The sequence below is a fragment of the Oratosquilla oratoria genome, chromosome 37 (genome assembly GCF_046742065.1).
Source record: "Oratosquilla oratoria isolate Oo_2021 chromosome 37, ASM4674206v1, whole genome shotgun sequence".
Lineage (NCBI taxonomy): Eukaryota > Metazoa > Arthropoda > Malacostraca > Stomatopoda > Squillidae > Oratosquilla > Oratosquilla oratoria.
The window spans coordinates 43,874,992-43,894,283 of record NC_134813.1 but is presented as its reverse complement, the minus strand read 5'-3'; the positions used below and the strand labels follow the sequence as shown (position 1 = coordinate 43,894,283).

The 19,292-nt window shown below is 36.6% G+C and overlaps 1 protein-coding gene across 4 annotated transcripts in view; it reads right to left on the bottom strand.

Moving 5' to 3' along the window:
- The window catches only part of Col4a1 (Collagen type IV alpha 1), a 367,458-nt gene that overhangs the window by 20,649 nt on the left and 327,517 nt on the right, over positions 1-19,292 (bottom strand). For all 4 annotated transcript variants that reach the window (XM_076175657.1, XM_076175659.1, XM_076175658.1 and 1 more), the window contains 2 exons: positions 18,868-19,030; positions 13,690-13,812 (listed from right to left, as the gene is read on the bottom strand). In XM_076175657.1, the coding sequence (XP_076031772.1) occupies positions 13,690-13,812; positions 18,868-19,030 (286 nt within the window). The remainder of the gene's footprint in view (positions 1-13,689; positions 13,813-18,867; positions 19,031-19,292) is intronic.

The window sequence follows — 19,292 nt, the reverse complement described above, 5'->3', positions numbered from 1 at the left end:
AGATATTATAGATCTAAGAGCAGAATGGATGGCAATGTATAGAGAAATGAGTGAGTTGAAAAGACAAAATGCAGAAACCAATATATACATATCTTTTTTCAACCACATTAATTTTTCACTTCAATTTCATGTCACCATGATAGAGACTGACAAGGAGCTCGATGGAGACATATGCAGAAACTGATATGTAGTGAAGCCAAGGACTCAAACCCAGCTCAGACGTAACAAGTGAACAGTGACTTAAACCACTTTGCTATCAAGAGATAGCGCAGTGGTTTAAGTCACTGTTCACTTGTTACGTGTGAGCTGGGTTCGAGTCCTTGGCTTCACTATGTATCAGTTTCTGCATATGTCTCTGTCGAGCTCCTTGTCAGTCTCGATCGTGATGACATGGAATTAAAGTGAAAAATTAATGTGGTTGAAAAAAGATTAACATCTGTGCACTGGGGACCAATCAGTGTGTGTGTGTGTGTATTTACCTAGTTGTATTTACCTAGTTGTATTTTACGGGAAGGGGAGCTATGCTCGTGGGGTCCCGTCTTCATATCTCATTTTATCTAAACTATTTTTAAATTCATGTATTGTTTTTGCACACACCACTTTCTCATCTAACTTGTTCCAACTGTCTATTACTCTGTGAGGAATGCTGTTCATTTTCAGATCTCTTCTATAGCTGTCTTTCTTGATTTTCTTTCCATGTCCTCTTGTATTTCTATCTTCCCATTTTATTAGATCCTCTCTATCAATAGTTTCTATGCCTTTCATGATTCTGTAGTTATCAAATCTCCTCTCTCTCTTCTTTGCTCTAATGTCTGTAGCTCAAGTTTTGCTAGTCTCTCTTCATATGATAGTTTTGAAAATGTTGGTGCCAATTTTGTAATTGCTCTTTGTATTCTTTCAAGTTTTGTTATACATTTTTTTGTACTTGGTGACCACGTCATTGCTGCATATTCCAATCTTGGTCTTATCAAAGTGATTAATATTTTCTTCACCATTTCTTCATCCAGGTATGTAAATGCCACTTTGGTTGTTCTTATTGAATTATAAGTTTCTCCAAAAATCTTGTTTATATGTTTCTCAGGTGACATATTATTCATAATAATGACTCACAGGTCCTTCTCATTTTCTACTTTTTTTATTCCTTCTTCTCCCAACTTATATGATCCTATTATTCTTTTTTTGCTTTTTTCCAAATTCAATTATACTACACTTCTTAGTATTAAACTCCATCTCCCACTTCCTACTCCATTCCCATACTTTATTGAGATCACTCTGTAGTGACTCACAATCTTCTTCAGTGTTCACTCTTTTTTAACAGTTTTGCATCATCTGCAAGGAAGCTCATATAACTTTCAATTTCTTCATCCATATCATTAATAAATATAGCAAACATTATTGGGGCCAGAACTGTTCCTTGTGGAACACCACTTATTACTTCATTCCAATTTGAGTGTTTGTCTCTTATCACTACTCTCATTTTTCTTTCTTGCAAAAAGTCTTCCATCCATTTAAGCAGTTTGCCCTGTATTCCTCCTTCAGTTTTAAATTTCTTAAGCAACTTCTTCTATTAGCTTTGAATAGAAACATATTAAATTGGTGACGCATGATTGTCCTTGTCTGAATCCATATTGCCTTGGATTTAGCATGTTTTTTTCTAAATACTTTACCCATCTACTTTTGACATTTCTTTCACAGATTTTTGCTATTGTACTTGTTAGAGAGACTGGTCTATAGTTGGTAGGGTCTTCTTTATTTCCCCCTTTATATATAGGTACTATATTTGCTTTTTTCCAATCTTTTGGAACTTTTCCTTCTTTCAAGGAACTGTTTATTATGCTATGTATTATGTCTGCCAGTTGATTCCTGCATTCTTTTAAAATCCAGTTTGCTATTTCATCTGGTCCATGCAATTTCCTGACATCAAGATTACTCAAGTGTTTCATTATTTCATTCTTTGTTACTTCTATTTCTTTCATAGGGGGTACTTTCTCTTTCCATTCAATCTCTTCCGGTTGTATGTTCTCCCTTGTAAACACTGATTTAAAATGCTTGTTCATAATTTCCGCCATTTCTATTTCCTCTATGTATTCAACTCCTCCTTGTCTTAATTTCTCTAGATCTTGTTTGTTTTTCAGTTTGTTGTTTACAAATCTGTAGAATAGTTTTGGTTGATCTTTACATTTTTCTATGACATCTTTTTCATATTTTCTCTTTTTCTCTCTGAATGCTTGTACATATTCATTTCTATAACAAGTATATATTTTCCATATCTCAGGTCTTTTGTCTTTCTTCAATTTGGTCCAAGCTTTATCTCTTTTGTCTTTTAACTCCCTACAACTTTTGTTGTACCAGCACTTTACATATTCTTTTTCTTGTTTTTGTCTTGGTACATATTTTTCCACTCTTTTATCAATTTTTGTCAAATCATTCCATTTCTCTTCCACTGTTGTTTCTTTTTTGTATATTCTTTCCCAGTTTTCTTTTTGAAAGAATTCTCTTATTTTATCAAAGTTTGTTTTTTCATACATCATTCTTCCTTTTCTATATTGTTCATTTCTTTTCATGTATTTTTCTTCATTTAGTTCCAGTTCAATCAATATGTGGTCACTTTTACTTATTGGTGTTTTATATTCAATCTTTTCCAGATGTGATTATTAGGTCTAGTCTCGATGGTTCTTTATTTCTATACCTAGTGTTCTCCTGTATCCATTGTGTCATTGTATGGTCAATAATCATCTCGAGTAAAACATTTCGCCATGAGTCATCTCCACCCTTTACTGTCATCTCTTCTCAGCAGACTTCTTTGCAATTAAAGTCGCCCATCATAACTATTCTTCCTCCATCTTCCATTATTTTATTTAATGTTATCCTTGTGTCTTCTAACATATTTTATGTTCACTCTCTTCCCACGAGGCTGTTTTTGGAAGCACATAATTTATCACAAACTTTCTGCTCTTCTTATCTCTGTCTTCCACTTCAATCATAATCATCTCTACTGTATTCTTTCCATATTTACCTAGTTGTATTTTGCGGGAAGGGGAGCCATGCTCGTGGTGTCCCGCCATTGTATCTCGCAGTGTCTAGTTTGCTTTTAAACTCATGAATGGTTTTTGCGCATACTATTTCATTATCCAGTTTGTTCCAAGTGTCCTAAACTCTATGTGGAAAACTGTTTTTCTTCAGTTCTCTTCTATAGCTATGTTTTTTTTATTTTCTTTCCATGTCCTCTTGTGTTTCTCTTGTCCCAGTTAAGTAAGTCCTCTCTATCAAGTATCTCTGTGCCTTTCATGATTCTGTAGATCATCAGTAGGTCACCTCTCTCTCTTCTTTGCTCCAGTATCGCTAACTCCAGTTTAGCCAATCTCTCCTCGTATGATAGGTTTGCAAGTGCAGGTGCCATTTTTGTAGCTGCTCTTTGGATTCTTTCTATTTTCTTTATATTCTTTTTGGTACTGGGGGACCACAATGTCGCTGCATACTCTAGTCTAGGCCTTATCAATGTAACCAATATTTTTTTTATCATGTCTTTGTCCAAGTATGCAAATGCCACTTTTATTGATCTTAGCAAGTTGTAAGTCTCCCCGACAATTTTGTTAATCTGTTTATCATAGGACAAGTCGTTCGTGATGATTACTCCCAAATCTTTTTCGGATCCTACTTTCTTTACTTCCTTGGTTCCAATTATATATTTTCCTGATATTCTGTTTTTGCTTTTTCCAAACTCCATTATGCTACACTTCTTAGTATTAAAGTCCACTTCCCATTTCTGACTCCAGTTCCATACCCTATTCAGGTCTTCTTGCAGTGCTTCACAGTCCTTATCAGTTTCTACTTTCCTTAACAGTTTGGCGTTGTCAGCAAAGAAGCTCATGTAACAGTTCACGTCCTCGTCCATGTCATTCATATAGATAGCAAACATTATTGGTGCCAGTACAGATCCTTGCGGTACTCCACTGATCACCTCTTTCCAATCTGAATATTTTTCTCACTCCTCATGTTTATATCTTTCTTAGTCAGGAACATAACTCCACATCCTTGTTTTGTCTCTCTGTTTCTAATCCAATAATTATATGCATCCTGTCCTACACTATTGGGTGGTAGTGGACCTTTTAATTTTGTCTCTACAATTCCCATTATGTCCTGTTCTTTTTCCTTCACATAATCATTCAGTTCATTCAATCCTGTTATTAATCCATCTATATTTGTGTAAGACACTCTTAATTTTCTGCTACTTCCATTGTATTTTCTGTTTCCCTTTTGTTTTTCTCTGGTATGGCCCATCTCCTCACTTTCATATTCACTACTCTCCAATCAGATTTCTCTTTTTCTGTCTCTGCTCTTTTCTCGTTTTTTTTTCCTTAGCTTCCTTTCTTTTCATTTTTCCTTCTCTCTTTCCTCTCTATTCATTACTCTTTTTATCCATACTTTTTTATATTGTTCACTGTTTGCTAGTTTCCCTGTTTTTACTAAGATATTCTCTGCTGTCATTTGTCACCTGAATTTAATCTTAATTGGTCTGGTCTCATCTGTACTATATTTTCCGAATCTATACATCTCTTCAATTTGTTTCATGATTTCAGGTTCATCTTCCTGAACTAATTCTAGTAACTTGCTTACTTTTTCTTTTTTCCTCTTTGATTCTTGTGGTTCTATTTAGATTATACTTCTCTTCCATTCCTAATATAATTATACTTTTCTTTTTATCTACTAAGTCTCTTACTATATTCTCCTTCTGTCTCATCACTTTAATAACTGAGTCTTCAGTTTGTTCTTTCATTTGCTGTTTTATTATGTCAGTAAATGCAACTTTACTGTTCTCTTGGATTTTTTTTTCCAACCCTGTGCTTCTTTTGCTATGGACTCTTTATTCTCTTTATTATTCCTCTTTAATTCCTCATTCTCATCTTTTACTTCTTTTAACTGTCTTTTTCATTCTTCTATTTCTTTAGTTAGGATTTTGTTCTCCTCTAATTCTTCCAATTTTTCAATTCTCTGCGCAATCTTTGTTATTTTACCAAACCTATTCTCCCAATTTTCGGTCATTTTTTCAAGTTTTTCCTCTAGTCTTGCTAATTGGGGGAGGTTGGTATCCCCCCCCCCTCATTAAATCCCTGGAGATTATTATCTTCACCTTCCATTGTGCTGCTCTTATCTATATTTCTAATCTTTACATTTTTGTTAATCCCTTCTTCACCAAAATCATTATGGGTCCTTCGCTTGTTTACAAGACGCCTAGCCTCCTGGACCACGTCCTTCCCTTCCTCATTTCCTTCCATTTCCCTCAGTAATCCCTCCCTTTCTCCTTTTTTATTACCTTCCCACTACACCACAAGCTTTCCCCTTCCCTGTAAATACAATGAGGTACTTCCTTGATGTTGAGATCCACGAAAATTTCACTTTTTCTTTGGAACTCCAATCTTCGCCGTCCATTCAATGAATGTGTATTTACTTGGTTGTATTTACCTAATTGTTCCAACTGTCTATTACTCTGTGAGGAAAGCTGTTCTTTTTCAAATCTCTTCTATAGCTGTCTTTTTTTATTTTCTTTCCGTGTCCTCTAGTATTTCTGTCATCCCATTTTATCAGATTCTCTCTGTCAGTAATTTCTATGCCTTTCATGATTCTGTAAATAGCTATCAAATCTCCTCTCTCTCTTCTTTGCTCTAGTGTCTGTAGTTCAAGTTTTTCTAGTCTCTCTTCATATGATAGTTTTGAGAGTGTTGGTGCCAATTTTGTAATTGCTCTTTGTATTCTTTCAAGTTTTTTTATACATTTTTTTGTACTTGGTGACCATATCGTTGCTGCATATTCCAATCTTGGTCTTATCAGGGTGATTAGGATTTTCTTCACCATTTCTTCATCCAGGTATGTAAATGCAACTTTGATTGTTCTTATTAGATTATAAGTCTCTCCAAAAATCTTATTTATATGTTTCTCAGGTGACATATTATTCATAACAATGACTCCCAGGTCCTTCTCATTTTCTACTTTTTTTATTCCTTCTTCTCCCAATTTATATGCTCCTGTTATTCTGTTTTTGCTTTTTCCAAATTCCATTATACTACACTTTTTTGTATTGAACTCCATCTCCCATTTCCTACTCCATTCTTGTACTTTATTTAGATCTCTCTGTAGTGATTCACAATCTTCTTCAGTTTTCACTCTTTTCAGTAGTTTTGCATCATCTGCAAAGAAGCTCATATAGCTTTCTATTCCTTCATCCATATCATTAATATATATAGCAAACATTATTGGGGCCAGAACTGTTCCCTGCGGAACACCGCTTATTACTTCATCCCATTTTGAGTGTTGGTTTCTTATCACTACTCTCATTTTTCTTTCTTGCAAAAAGTCCTCCATCCAATTTAGTAGTTTGCCCTGTATTCCTCCTTCAGTTTCAAATTTCTTAAGCAACTTCTTATGTGGTACTTTGTCAAAAGCTTTCTTTAGATCTAAAAATGCACAGTCCGCCCATCCATCTCTTTCCTGTATTACATCTATTAGCCTTGAATAGAAACATATTAAATTGGTGACGCATGATCATCCTTGTCTGAATCCAAATTGCCTTGGATTTAACACTTTGTTTTTTTCTAAATATTTTACCCATCTACTTTTGATAATTCTTTCACAAATTTTTGCTATTGTACTTGTTAGAGAGACTGGTCTATAGTTGGTAGGTTCTTCTTTATTTCCTCCTTTGTATATAGGTACTATATTTGCTTTTTTCCAATCTTCTGGAACTTTTCCTTCTTTCAAGGAACTATTTAGTATGCTATGTATTTTGTCTGCCAGTTCATTCCTGCATTCTTTTAGTATCCAGTTTGCTATTTCATCTGGTCCATGCGATTTTCTGACATCAAGATTACTCAAGTGTGTTAATATTTCATTCTTTGTTACTTCTATTTCTTCCATAGGGGGGACTTTCTCTTTCCATTCGTTCTCTTCAGGTTGTATGTTCTCCCTTGTAAACACTGATTTAAAATGTTTGTTCATAATTTCCGCCATTTCCATTTCCTCAGTGTATTCAACTCCCTCCTGTCTTAATTTCTCCAAGTCTTGTTTGTTTTTCAGTTTGTTGTTTACAAATCTGTAGAATAGTTTCGGTTGATCTTTACACTTTTCTATGATATCTTTTTCATATTTTCTCTTTTCTTCTCTGCACATTTGTACATATTCATTTCTATAGCAGGTATATATTTTCCATTTTTCAGGTCTTCTGTCTTTTTTCCATCTGGTCCAGGCTTTGTCTCTTTTGTCTTTTAACTCCCTACAGCTTTTGTTGTACCAGCATTTTATATATTCTTTTTCTTGTTTTTGTCTTGGGACATACTTTTCCACTCCTTTTTTGTAAATTGTTGTCAAAATATTCCATTTCTCTTCTACTGTTGTTTCTTCTTTGTATATTTCTTCCCAGTTTTCCTTTTGAAAGAATTCTCTTATTTTATCAAAGTTTGTTTTTTCATACATCATTCTTCCTTTTCTGTATTGTTCATTTCTTTTCATATATTTTTCTTCATTAAGTTCCAGTTCAATCAATATGTGGTCACTTTTACCTATTGGTGTTTTATATTCAATTTTGTCCACTATTCTAGGTTCGGATGTAATTACTAGGTCTAGTTTCGATGGCTCTTCTTCATTTCTATACCTAGTGTTCTCCTGTATCCATTGTGTCATTGTATGGTCAGTAACCATCTCGAGTATAGCGTTTCCTCATGAGCCTTCTCCACCCTTTACTGTCATTTCTTCCCAGCAGATTTCTTTGCAATTAAAGTCGCCCATCATAACTATTTTTCCTCCCTCTTCCATTATCTTGTTTAATGTTATCTTTGTGTCCTCTAACATACTTTTATGTTCACTCTCTTCCCATGAGGTTGTTTTTGGGGGCACATAATTTATCACAAACTTTCTGTTCTTCTTATCTCTGTCTTCTACTTCCATCATTATCATTTCTACTGTATTCTTTCCATATGTGACACCCTTCACGTTTATATCCTTCTTAGTCAGGAACATAACTCCACCCCCTTCCTTTTTCACTCTGTTTCTAATCCAATAATTATATGCATCATGTCCTACACTGTTGGGTGGTAGTGGACCTTTTAATTTTGTCTCTACATTTCCCATTATGTCTGGTTCTTTTTCTTTCAAATAATCATTCAGTTCATTCAATCCTGTTATTAATCCATCTATATTTGTGTAAGACGCTCTTAGTTTTCTGCCACTTCCATTGTGTTCTCTGTTTCCCTTTTGTTTTTCTCTTGTATGTCGACTTTCTTTAGTTTCATATTCACTATCCAATAGAATCTCTCTTTTTCTGACTCCGTTCTTATCTCGTTTTTTTCCTTTGCTTCAAGTCTTTTCTGTTTTTCTTCCTCTCTTTCCTCTTTATTCATTTCCCTTTTTATCCATACCTTTTTATATTGTTCACTTGTTGCTAGTTTCCCTGTTTTGGATAAGATATTCTCAGCCGTAGTTTGTGACCTGAATTTAATCTTGATTGGTCTGGTCTTGTCTGTACTATATTTCCCTAGCCTGAATTTCTCTTCGATTTGTTTCATTATTTCTGGTTCATCTTCCTGCACTAATTCTAGTAAATTTCTTACTTTTTCATTTTCCTCTTTGATTCTTGTGGTTCTATCTGGGTTATGTTTCTCTTCCATTCCTAATATAATTATACATTTCTTTCTGTCTGCTAAGTCTCTTACTATATTCTCCTTCTGTCTCATCACTTTAATAACTGAGTTTTCAGTTTGTTCATTCATTTGCTGTCTGATTATGTCAGTGAATGCAACCTTGCTATTTTCATGAATTTTTTTTCCAACCCTCCTTGTTCTCCATATTATTCTCCTTTAAGACTTTATTCTCATCTTTTACTTCTTTTAACTGTTGTTTTAATTCTTCAATTTCCTTAGTTAAGTTTTTGTTCGCCCTCTCTAGTTCTTCCAATTTTTCAATTCTTCGTATCATACTGTCAACATTACCGAACCTACGCTCCAAGTCCTCGATCATCTTATCGACCTTCTCTTCTAGTCTTGTCAGTCGGGGGGGGGTTTGTGTCCCTCCCACCCTCTTTAAATCCCTGGAAAATATTCTCATCACTTTCTACTGTATTGCTCTTGTCTTTACTTCTAATCTTTACATTTTTATTAGACATTTCATTATCATCGGGAGGCCTTTTGTTTACCTTTCTCCTGTCTGCCTGGGCCAAGTCTACTCCTTCCTCATTTCCTTCCATTTCCCTCAGTAATCCCTCCCCTTTTCCTCTTTCCTACTACTCCACGAGCAATTTTCCCCCCACCCTGTAAAAACAATAGGCACTTCTCTTTGCGTTGGGATCCACAGACTTCAATTTTCTTCAGAACGTCTTCTAAGCCGTCCATTCGTTGAAGTGTATTTACCTAGTTGTATTTACCTAGTTGTATTTTACGGGAAGGGGAGCTATGCTCGTGGGGTCCCGTCTTCATATCTCATTTTATCTAAACTATTTTTAAATTCATGTATTGTTTTTGCACACACCACTTTCTCATCTAACTTGTTCCAACTGTCTATTACTCTGTGAGGAAAGCTGTTCTTTTTCAAATCTCTTCTATAGCTGTCTTTTTTTATTTTCTTTCCGTGTCCTCTTGTATTTCTGTCATCCCATTTTATCAGATTCTCTCTATCAGTAATTTCTATGCCTTTCATGATTCTGTAAATAGCTATCAAATCTCCTCTCTCTCTTCTTTGCTCTAGTGTCTGTAGTTCAAGTTTTTGTAGTCTCTCTTCATATGATAGTTTTGAGAGTGTTGGTGCCAGTTTTGTAATTGCTCTTTGTATTCTTTCAAGTTTTTTTATACATTTTTTTGTACTTGGTGACCATATCGTTGCTGCATATTCCAATCTTGGTCTTATCAGGGTGATTAGGATTTTCTTCACCATTTCTTCATCCAGGTATGTAAATGCAACTTTGATCGTTCTTATTAGATTATAAGTCTCTCCGAAAATCTTATTTATATGTTTCTCAGGTGACATATTATTCATAACAATGACTCCCAGGTCCTTCTCATTTTCTACTTTTTTTATTCCTTCTTCTCCCAATTTATATGCTCCTGTTATTCTGTTTTTGCTTTTTCCAAATTCCATTATACTACACTTTTGTGTATTGAACTCCATCTCCCATTTCCTACTCCATTCTTGTACTTTATTTAGATCTCTCTGTAGTGATTCACAATCCTCTTCAGTTTTTACTCTTTTCAGTAGTTTTGCATCATCTGCAAAGAAGCTCATATAGCTTTCTATTCCTTCATCCATATCATTAATATATATAGCAAACATTATTGGGGCCAGAACTGTTCCCTGCGGAACACCGCTTATTACTTCATCCCATTTTGAGTGTTGGTTTCTTATCACTACTCTCATTTTTCTTTCTTGCAAAAAGTCCTCCATCCAATTTAGTAGCTTGCCCTGTATTCCTCCTTCAGTTTCTAATTTCTTAAGCAACTTCTTATGTGGTACTTTGTCAAAAGCTTTCTTTAGATCTAAAAATGCACAGTCTGCCCATCCATCTCTTTCCTGTATTATATCTATTAGTCTTGAATAGAAACATATTAAATTGGTGACGCATGATCGTCCTTGTCTGAATCCAAATTGCCTTGGATTTAACACTTTGTTTTTTTCTAAATATTTTACCCATCTACTTTTGATAATTCTTTCACAAAGTTTTGCTATTGTACTTGTTAGAGAGACTGGTCTATAGTTGGTAGGTTCTTCTTTATTTCCTCCTTTGTATATAGGTACTATGTTTGCTTTTTTCCAATCTTCTGGAACTTTTCCTTCTTTCAAGGAACTATTTAGTATGCTATGTATTTTGTCTGCCAGTTCATTCCTGCATTCTTTTAGTATCCAGTTTGCTATTTCATCTGGTCCATGCGATTTTCTGACATCAAGATTACTCAAGTGTGTTAATATTTCATTCTTTGTTACTTTTATTTCTTCCATAGGGGGGACTTTCTCTTTCCATTCGTTCTCTTCAGGTTGTATGTTCTCCCTTGTAAACACTGATTTAAAATGTTTGTTCATAATTTCCGCCATTTCCATTTCCTCAGTGTATTCAACTCCCTCCTGTCTTAATTTCTCCAAGTCTTGTTTGTTTTTCAGTTTGTTGTTTACAAATCTGTAGAATAGTTTCAGTTGATCTTTACACTTTTCTATGATATCTTTTTCATATTTTCTCTTTTCTTCTCTGCACATTTGTACATATTCATTTCTATAGCAGGTATATATTTTCCATTTTTCAGGTCTTCTGTCTTTTTTCCATCTGGTCCAGGCTTTGTCTCTATTGTCTTTTAACTCCCTACAGCTTTTGTTGTACCAGCATTTTACATATTCTTTTTCTTGTTTTTGTCTTGGGACATACTTTTCCACTCCTTTTTTGTAAATTGTTGTCAAAATATTCCATTTCTCTTCTACTGTTGTTTCTTCTTTGTATATTTCTTCCCAGTTTTCCTTTTGAAAGAATTCTCTTATTTTATCAAAGTTTGTTTTTTCATACATCATTCTTCCTTTTCTGTATTGTTCATTTCTTTTCATATATTTTTCTTCATTAAGTTCCAGTTCAATCAATATGTGGTCACTTCTACTTATTGGTGTTTTATATTCAATTTTGTCCACTATTCTAGGTTCGGATGTAATTACTAGGTCTAGTTTCGATGGCTCTTCTTCATTTCTATACCTAGTGTTCTCCTGTATCCATTGTGTCATTGTATGGTCAGTAACCATCTCGAGTAGAGCGTTACCCCATGAGCCGTCTCCACCCTTTACTGTCATCTCTTCCCAGCAGATTTCTTTGCAATTAAAGTCGCCCATCATAACTATTTTTCCTCCCTCTTCCATTATCTTGTTTAATGTTATCTTTGTGTCCTCTAACATACTTTTATGTTCACTCTCTTCCCATGAGGTTGTTTTTGGGGGCACATAATTTATCACAAACTTTCTGTTCTTCTTATCTCTGTCTTCTACTTCCATCATTATCATTTCTACTGTATTCTTTCCATATGTGACACCCTTCACGTTTATATCCTTCTTAGTCAGGAACATAACTCCACCCCCTTCCTTTTTCACTCTGTTTCTAATCCAATAATTATATGCATCATGTCCTACACTGTTGGGTGGTAGTGGACCTTTTAATTTTGTTTCTACAATTCCCATTATGTCTGGTTCTTTTTCCTTCAAATAATCATTCAGTTCATTCAATCCTGTTATTAATCCATCTATATTTGTGTAAGACACTCTTAGTTTTCTGCCACTTCCATTGTGTTCTCTGTTTCCCTTTTGTTTTTCTCTTGTATGTCGACTTTCTTCAGTTTCATATTCACTACTCTCCAATAGAATCTCTCTTTTTCTGACTCCGTTCTTATCTCGTTTTTTTCCTTTGCTTCAAGTCTTTTCTGTTTTTCTTCCTCTCTTTCCTCTTTATTCATTTCCCTTTTTATCCATACCTTTTTATATTGTTCACTTGTTGCTAGTTTCCCTGTTTTGGATAAGATATTCTCAGCCGTAGTTTGTGACCTGAATTTAATCTTGATTGGTCTGGTCTTGTCTGTACTATATTTCCCTAGCCTGAATTTCTCTTCGATTTGTTTCATTATTTCTGGTTCATCTTCCTGAACTAATTCTAGTAAATTTCTTACTTTTTCATTTTCCTCTTTGATTCTTGTGGTTCTATCTGGGTTATGTTTCTCTTCCATTCCTAATATAATTATACATTTCTTTTTGTCTGCTAAGTCTCTTACTATATTCTCCTTCTGTCTCATCACTTTAATAACTGAGTTTTCAGTTTGTTCATTCATTTGCTGTCTGATTATGTCAGTGAATGCAACCTTGCTATTTTCATGAATTTTTTTTCCAACCCTCCTTGTTCTCCATATTATTCTCCTTTAAGACTTTATTCTCATCTTTTACTTCTTTTAACTGTTGTTTTAATTCTTCAATTTCCTTAGTTAAGTTTTTGTTCGCCCTCTCTAGTTCTTCCAATTTTTCAATTCTTCGTATCATACTGTCAACATTACCGAACCTACGCTCCAAGTCCTCGTTCATCTTATCGACCTTCTCTTCTAGTCTTGTCAGTCGGGGGGGGGGGGTTGTGTCCCCCCCACCCTCTTTAAATCCCTTGAAAATATTCTCATCACTTTCTACTGTATTGCTCCTATCTATACTTCTAATCCTCCAGCTCGTCTTGCGGTCGCTTGTCCACCTTTCGGCGGCCCGTTAGGGCCAATTCCTCCACCTCCTCATTACCTTCCATTTCCCCAGCAATCCCTCCCCCTCTCCTCTTTCCTTACTTTCCCACTACCCCACGAGCAATTTCCCCCCACCCTGCAAATACAAAAAGGCACTTCTCTTTGCGTTGGGATCCACAATCTGCACTTTTCTTCAGAACGTTCTTCAAGCCGTCCGTTCGTTGAAAGTGTGTGTGTGTGTGTGTGTATATATATATATATATATATATATATATATATATATGTGTTTATATATATATATATATATATATATATATTTATATATATATATATATATATATATATATATATATATACATACTATTTTTTCTTATTATCATTATCATTTTTACAATTATCATTGCTAGTGAGGTGGAGGGTAGGGAGGCAAATAGACTTGAGCAGATGACTATAAGAACAATGCACCATTGCATACCTGGTTCTCCAGTTTCTCCTCGTTTACCAGGAAGCCCTGGTAAGCCAGTTTCACCATAGTTACCCTTGATACCTGGTCTTCCTGGGAGTCCAATACCTGGTCGTCCTGATAACCCTTTTTCTCCTGTATTAAGAAAAAGAAAAGAAAAAAAAAAAAGAGTAAGTCACGATATGAATTGGCATTTAAAAAATAGGTAATGATAGTGCAGGATGGCAGATTGTGTGAGCAGTTATTAGTAGAACAAATCAAGACTTGGGGTCCCATCCAATGTGAAATAGTTTTCAAGACAAGATACTGGGAGTTTGGGGTGCAGGACCAAGAGTCCTGCCTACCCAATGGTGCTTCTGTTGCGTGTTCTGTTTTTATAAACACAGAAAAGAATTTTGTGTCAGCTTCCTTTTACCCTAGGAGCTCTGAGAACTATCTTAATAAAAATGGAAGTAGTATAGGTTCACCACTAATTTTCTGGTACCCCATGTTTCTGGAGATGTTCTGAATTAACTGCTTTTCAGGACCAACAGAAGTCATGTAATAATCATTCAGCAGAGAACTGGATTCATTGATTAAATGTATATCCATCTTGGCCATGTACATGAGGCAGCCAAGATGGAAGGAAACAACTGTCTATTTTTGTGTTACCTTCACTTGACTTCTATGATGAATTTGAGATACATACATACATATACCAAGGCTTTTTCCCCCTTACAAGGGAGGTAGCCAAAAAGGAAAAGGCATAAAATCATTCCCACCCATTCCATCCCTGAATACACTCCACACCCCTCCACCCTCCCTCTTATCTTAGCACCTTTTGGATGATGGGTCATCCCTGCACCTTGTCCACTGCCCTGGGTCAGAAGCAGTGTCGCAAGACACAGAACATCCACAGCAAGGCCACTTCATTAAATCGGCGACCCCCCCTCTCTGTCCCCCCATGCATAAAAGGAGAAGACAGGGAGAAATCCCTTCGGGCTGCGTCAAATTTTGCTCACACATACTACCTCACCCCCCATCCCCCCACCCATTCCACCTCATGCATCACCACATCATCCATATACAACCATTCTCCATTCACCCCTGTCTTCTGTCCTCTCCTGTCCTTCCTCAACAGACATTCCTCTCTTCCCCAAAGCCCCCTTCTCCCCATCCATCCACCTCATCCTAGGACGTCCCCTCATGTTCACTCTCTCCACATCTGCCTTCCATACCTCTTTTACTAGTCTTTCTTCACTCATTCTTTCCATGTGTCCAAATCATCCTAATACTCTTTCATCAACCCTATCTCCCAACTCCCTTTTCATCCCTGTTCTCCTCCTCACTTCCTCATTTCTCACTCTATCTATCCTAGTAACCCCCATCATACTTCTCAGACACCTCATCTCAAACACATTCAAACTCCTTCTCTCTTCCTCTCTTATGTTCCATGTTTCTGCCCCATACAGTGCTGTTGGCACAATCACTCCTTCATACAGTCTCCTCTTAGCATCCATTCCCAAATGTCTATTCCTCATTACACTCTTTAATCCACCAAGGCATTTACTCACTTCTCTCAATCTACATTCTACCTCCACCTTCACTCCACCTTTTCCTGCCACATTTGCGCCCAAGTATCTAAAACTATCCACTTCCTCCAGTCGCTCTCCCTTAATGCTCACTTCCAGTCTACTGCCACTTTCACCCCTTGTACATCTCATCACCTTACTTTTACCCACATTTATCTTCAGCTTTCTTCCATCACATACTCTCCCAAACTCTGTCACCAACTTCCTCAATCCCTCCTCTGATCCTGCCACAGGTGCAGTGTCATCTGCAAACAACAGCTGGCTCACCTCCCACTTTTCTCCATTTTCTTTAACCATCTCCAATCCCTGACCCACTACCCTTGCATTTACCTCTCGCACTATCCCATCCATGTATAAGTTGAACAGCCAGGGTGACATAATGCATCCTTGATGAAGTCCCACCTTTACCTCGAACCACTCATTCTCTCCATTTCTAATCCTGACACAAGCTCTACTACTCTCATAAAAACTCTTGACAGTTCCAAGAAGCTTTCCTCCTATCCCATATATCTGCATAACCTCCCACAGTGCCTTTCTGTCTACCCTGTTGTAAGCCTTTTCCAGATCCATAAAAGCCCAAAAAACATCCTTCCCCTTTCCTATAGCTTTCTCATCTATCTGTCTTACCACAAAAATCTGATCTACACAACCTCTACCCATCCTAAATCCACACTGTTCCTCACCAATTACTCCTTCTGTTCCTCTCCTAATCCTCTCAATCCTCCCATAAGCCTTCCCAACTATACTTAATAAGCTAATCCCTCTGAAACTACTACATTCACACTTGTCCCCTTTTCCCTTGTAAAGTGGAACTATACAGGCACTCCTCCAGTCTGCCAGCACTCTACCCTCTCTCCAACATACATTAAATAACCTCACCAGCCAGTCCACCATCACTGTACCTCCTTTTTTTAGACATTCTGCATAGCATCCATCCAGACCAGGTCCCTTCCCTGCTTTCATCATCTTAACAACTGCCTTCACTTCATCCTTCCTTATTTCTCCTCAATTTTCCTCACTCATCACAATCATTTTCTTAGCATTTCCCACTGCAGCTATCTTTTCCTCCCTATCCTCCTTCACATTAAGCAACTCCCTAAAATATTCTGCCCATCTTCCCCTTACTGCCTTCTCTTCCATTATCATCTCTCCATCTGCACCTTTTACCTTTTCTTCTCTACTTTATTTGCCTCTTCTTCCTCTTAATTTCTTTCCAAAACATCTTTTTATCACTTTCAAAATTTTCTGTCATAATCTTACCCCATTTCACATCTACTCTCCTCTTTGCCTCCTTTACCTTTTGCTTTACTTATCTTTTCTTTTCTTTGTACCTCTCATATGATTCCCTTGTCCTATTTTGTAACCAAACTGTGAAAGCTCGCTTCTTCTCTTCTACAACCTTCTTTTTTTCCTCATCCCACCATTCACTACCCTTCCTTCTATTTCCTCCTGTCCTTGTTCCACACACCATCTTTGCACACTTTGTGACTCCCTCCTTCAACCATCCCCATTCCTCCTCCACACCTAGCTCTGCTCTATCCTTCACTCCCTCCCACTCCTCCTTCAGCTTCTTCTTGTACTCCTCCTTTTCCTTTTCATTTAAAGAGTTCACTCTAAGCACCTCCCTACCTTTTGCCCCTTTCTTCTTTCTCCATCTATCCTCCACTCTCAACTTACCTTCCACCAAAAAATGATCTGATATTCCCCCACTCTCTCCCCTTAGCACATGGGAATACAAGGGAACCTACTAAAATGGATGGAGGACTTCCTGACTGGTAGAAAGATGAGAGCAGTGCTCAGAGAAAAATATTCAGATTGGAAAGAGGTGATCAGTGGAGTACTGCAAGGATCTGTACTGGCACCAATAATGTTTGCTATCTATATGAATGACATGGACGAGGACGTGAACTGTTAAATGAGCTTCTTTGCTGACAACGCCAAACTGTTAAGGAAAGTAGAAACTGATAAGGACTGTGAAGCACTGCAAGAAGACCTGAATAGGGTATGGAACTGGAGTCAGAAATGGGAAGTGGACTTTAATACTAAGAAGTGTAGCATAATGGAGTTTGGAAAAAGCAAAAACAGAATATCAGGAAAATATATAATTGGAACCAAGGAAGTAAAGAAAGTAGGATCCGAAAAAGATTTGGGAGTAATCATCATGAACGACTTGTCCTATGATAAACAGATTAACAAAATTGTCGGGGAGACTTACAACTTGCTAAGATCAATAAAAGTGGCATTTGCATACTTGGACAAAGACATGATAAAAAAAATATTGGTTACATTGATAAGGCCTAGATTATAGTATGCGGCGACATTGTGGTCCCCCAGTACCAAAAAGAATATAAGGAAAATAGAAAGAATCCAAAGAGCAGCTACAAAAATGGCACCTGCACTTGCAAACCTATCATACGAGGAGAGATTGGCTAAACTGGAGTTAGCGATACTGGAGCAAAGAAGAGAGAGAGGTGACCTACTGATGATCTACAGAATCATGAAAGGCACAGAGATACTTGATAGAGAGGACTTACTTAACTGGGACAAGAGAAACACAAGAGGACATGGAAAGAAAATAAAAAAACATAGCTATAGAAGAGAACTGAAGAAAAACAGTTTTCCACATAGAGTTTTGGACACTTGGAACAAACTGAATAATGAAATAGTATGCGCAAAAACCATTCATAAGTTTAAAAGCAAACTAGACACTGCAAGATACAATGGCGGGACACCACGAGCATGGCTCCCCTTCCCGCAAAATACAACTAGGTAAATGTACATCCTTAACTCTTCCTATCATAATCCTATTTACCACTACATAATCCATTAACGCTCTATCTACCACCCTTCCCTCCACCACCCTCTCCCATGTGTACTTATGCTTGACTTTCTTTCGAAACACTGTATTTGCTATCACCAGCTCTCTTTCTAGACACATTTCCACCATCAACTCTCCACTACGATTCTTTCCTGGAACTCCACATTTCCCAACCACTCCATCAATTGGATCATTTCCTACCCTAGATAACTAATATAAATTACTTGTCTTGATAAAGAATTGCATTATTAATAAAATTACAAGTTTTGATTTATGCATATAGGAAAATACCACACTCAATACATAATAATTTTAATAGTTATGAAAATATTAAAAAGGCTATGTATTGGACTGTTGTATATTTGGTACAGCGCATGAGTGGAGTTGTATAAGTTTTACTGTTTGAAAGTTTTTATAAATCTGAATGAGCTGTGATGAATAGTAGAAACTTTCCATTTTCATAACTACTTAACAGCTCAAGTTAAGCACAGTGCACTAAATATTTTGTATTCTTGGTGTGTGAGGTTAAGGTAGTCTGAGTCATGGCTGAGATTGATCAGCTGCCAAGGTGATTGTGATCTCTTGATTGTGATAAACTAAGCTTAGTTTGTTTACATTTATCCCAGCTTTGGTTTCTAAGGCAATTCTCCTGTGTGGAAGGAAAAGTCACTAGCTTACAAAACTCAAAACAAAATTACTGATATTGACATCAATCCTCCACTTGCTGAATGATAAACACTTTAATACTTTGATGAATCAGCAAAATAAAATCACTCATTAAAGTTCTGAATACAGCTTCACCTTTTGATCCTGGTCTTCCTGGAATACCAGGTTGTCCTGAAGTTCCATCTTCACCTGGGAAGCCCATGGGACCCACATCTCCCTTGTCACCAGGAGGGCCTGGCTGACCTTGAGGTCCAGGGAATCCAGGAGGACCTTGTGCACCTTTTAGACCAGGCAAGCCCTGAGAATAAATGTTGGATCTCAATTAAAAAGAAGAGAAAAATACAGTAATAACATGAATACTAATCAATCACTCTACTGTCTTTATTCCTTGTACGGTAGATCTCCAGCCCAAAGATACCCAAAAATGGTTGACCCACAGATCATTCTCTTAATAATAAACTTTACTGTTGTGTGCTGCATCAATGTTGAGCACTGGTGTAAAATTACATATTCTGTGTCTTCTATGGCAACTGTGTCTGTTTTTGGCTAATATATTGACA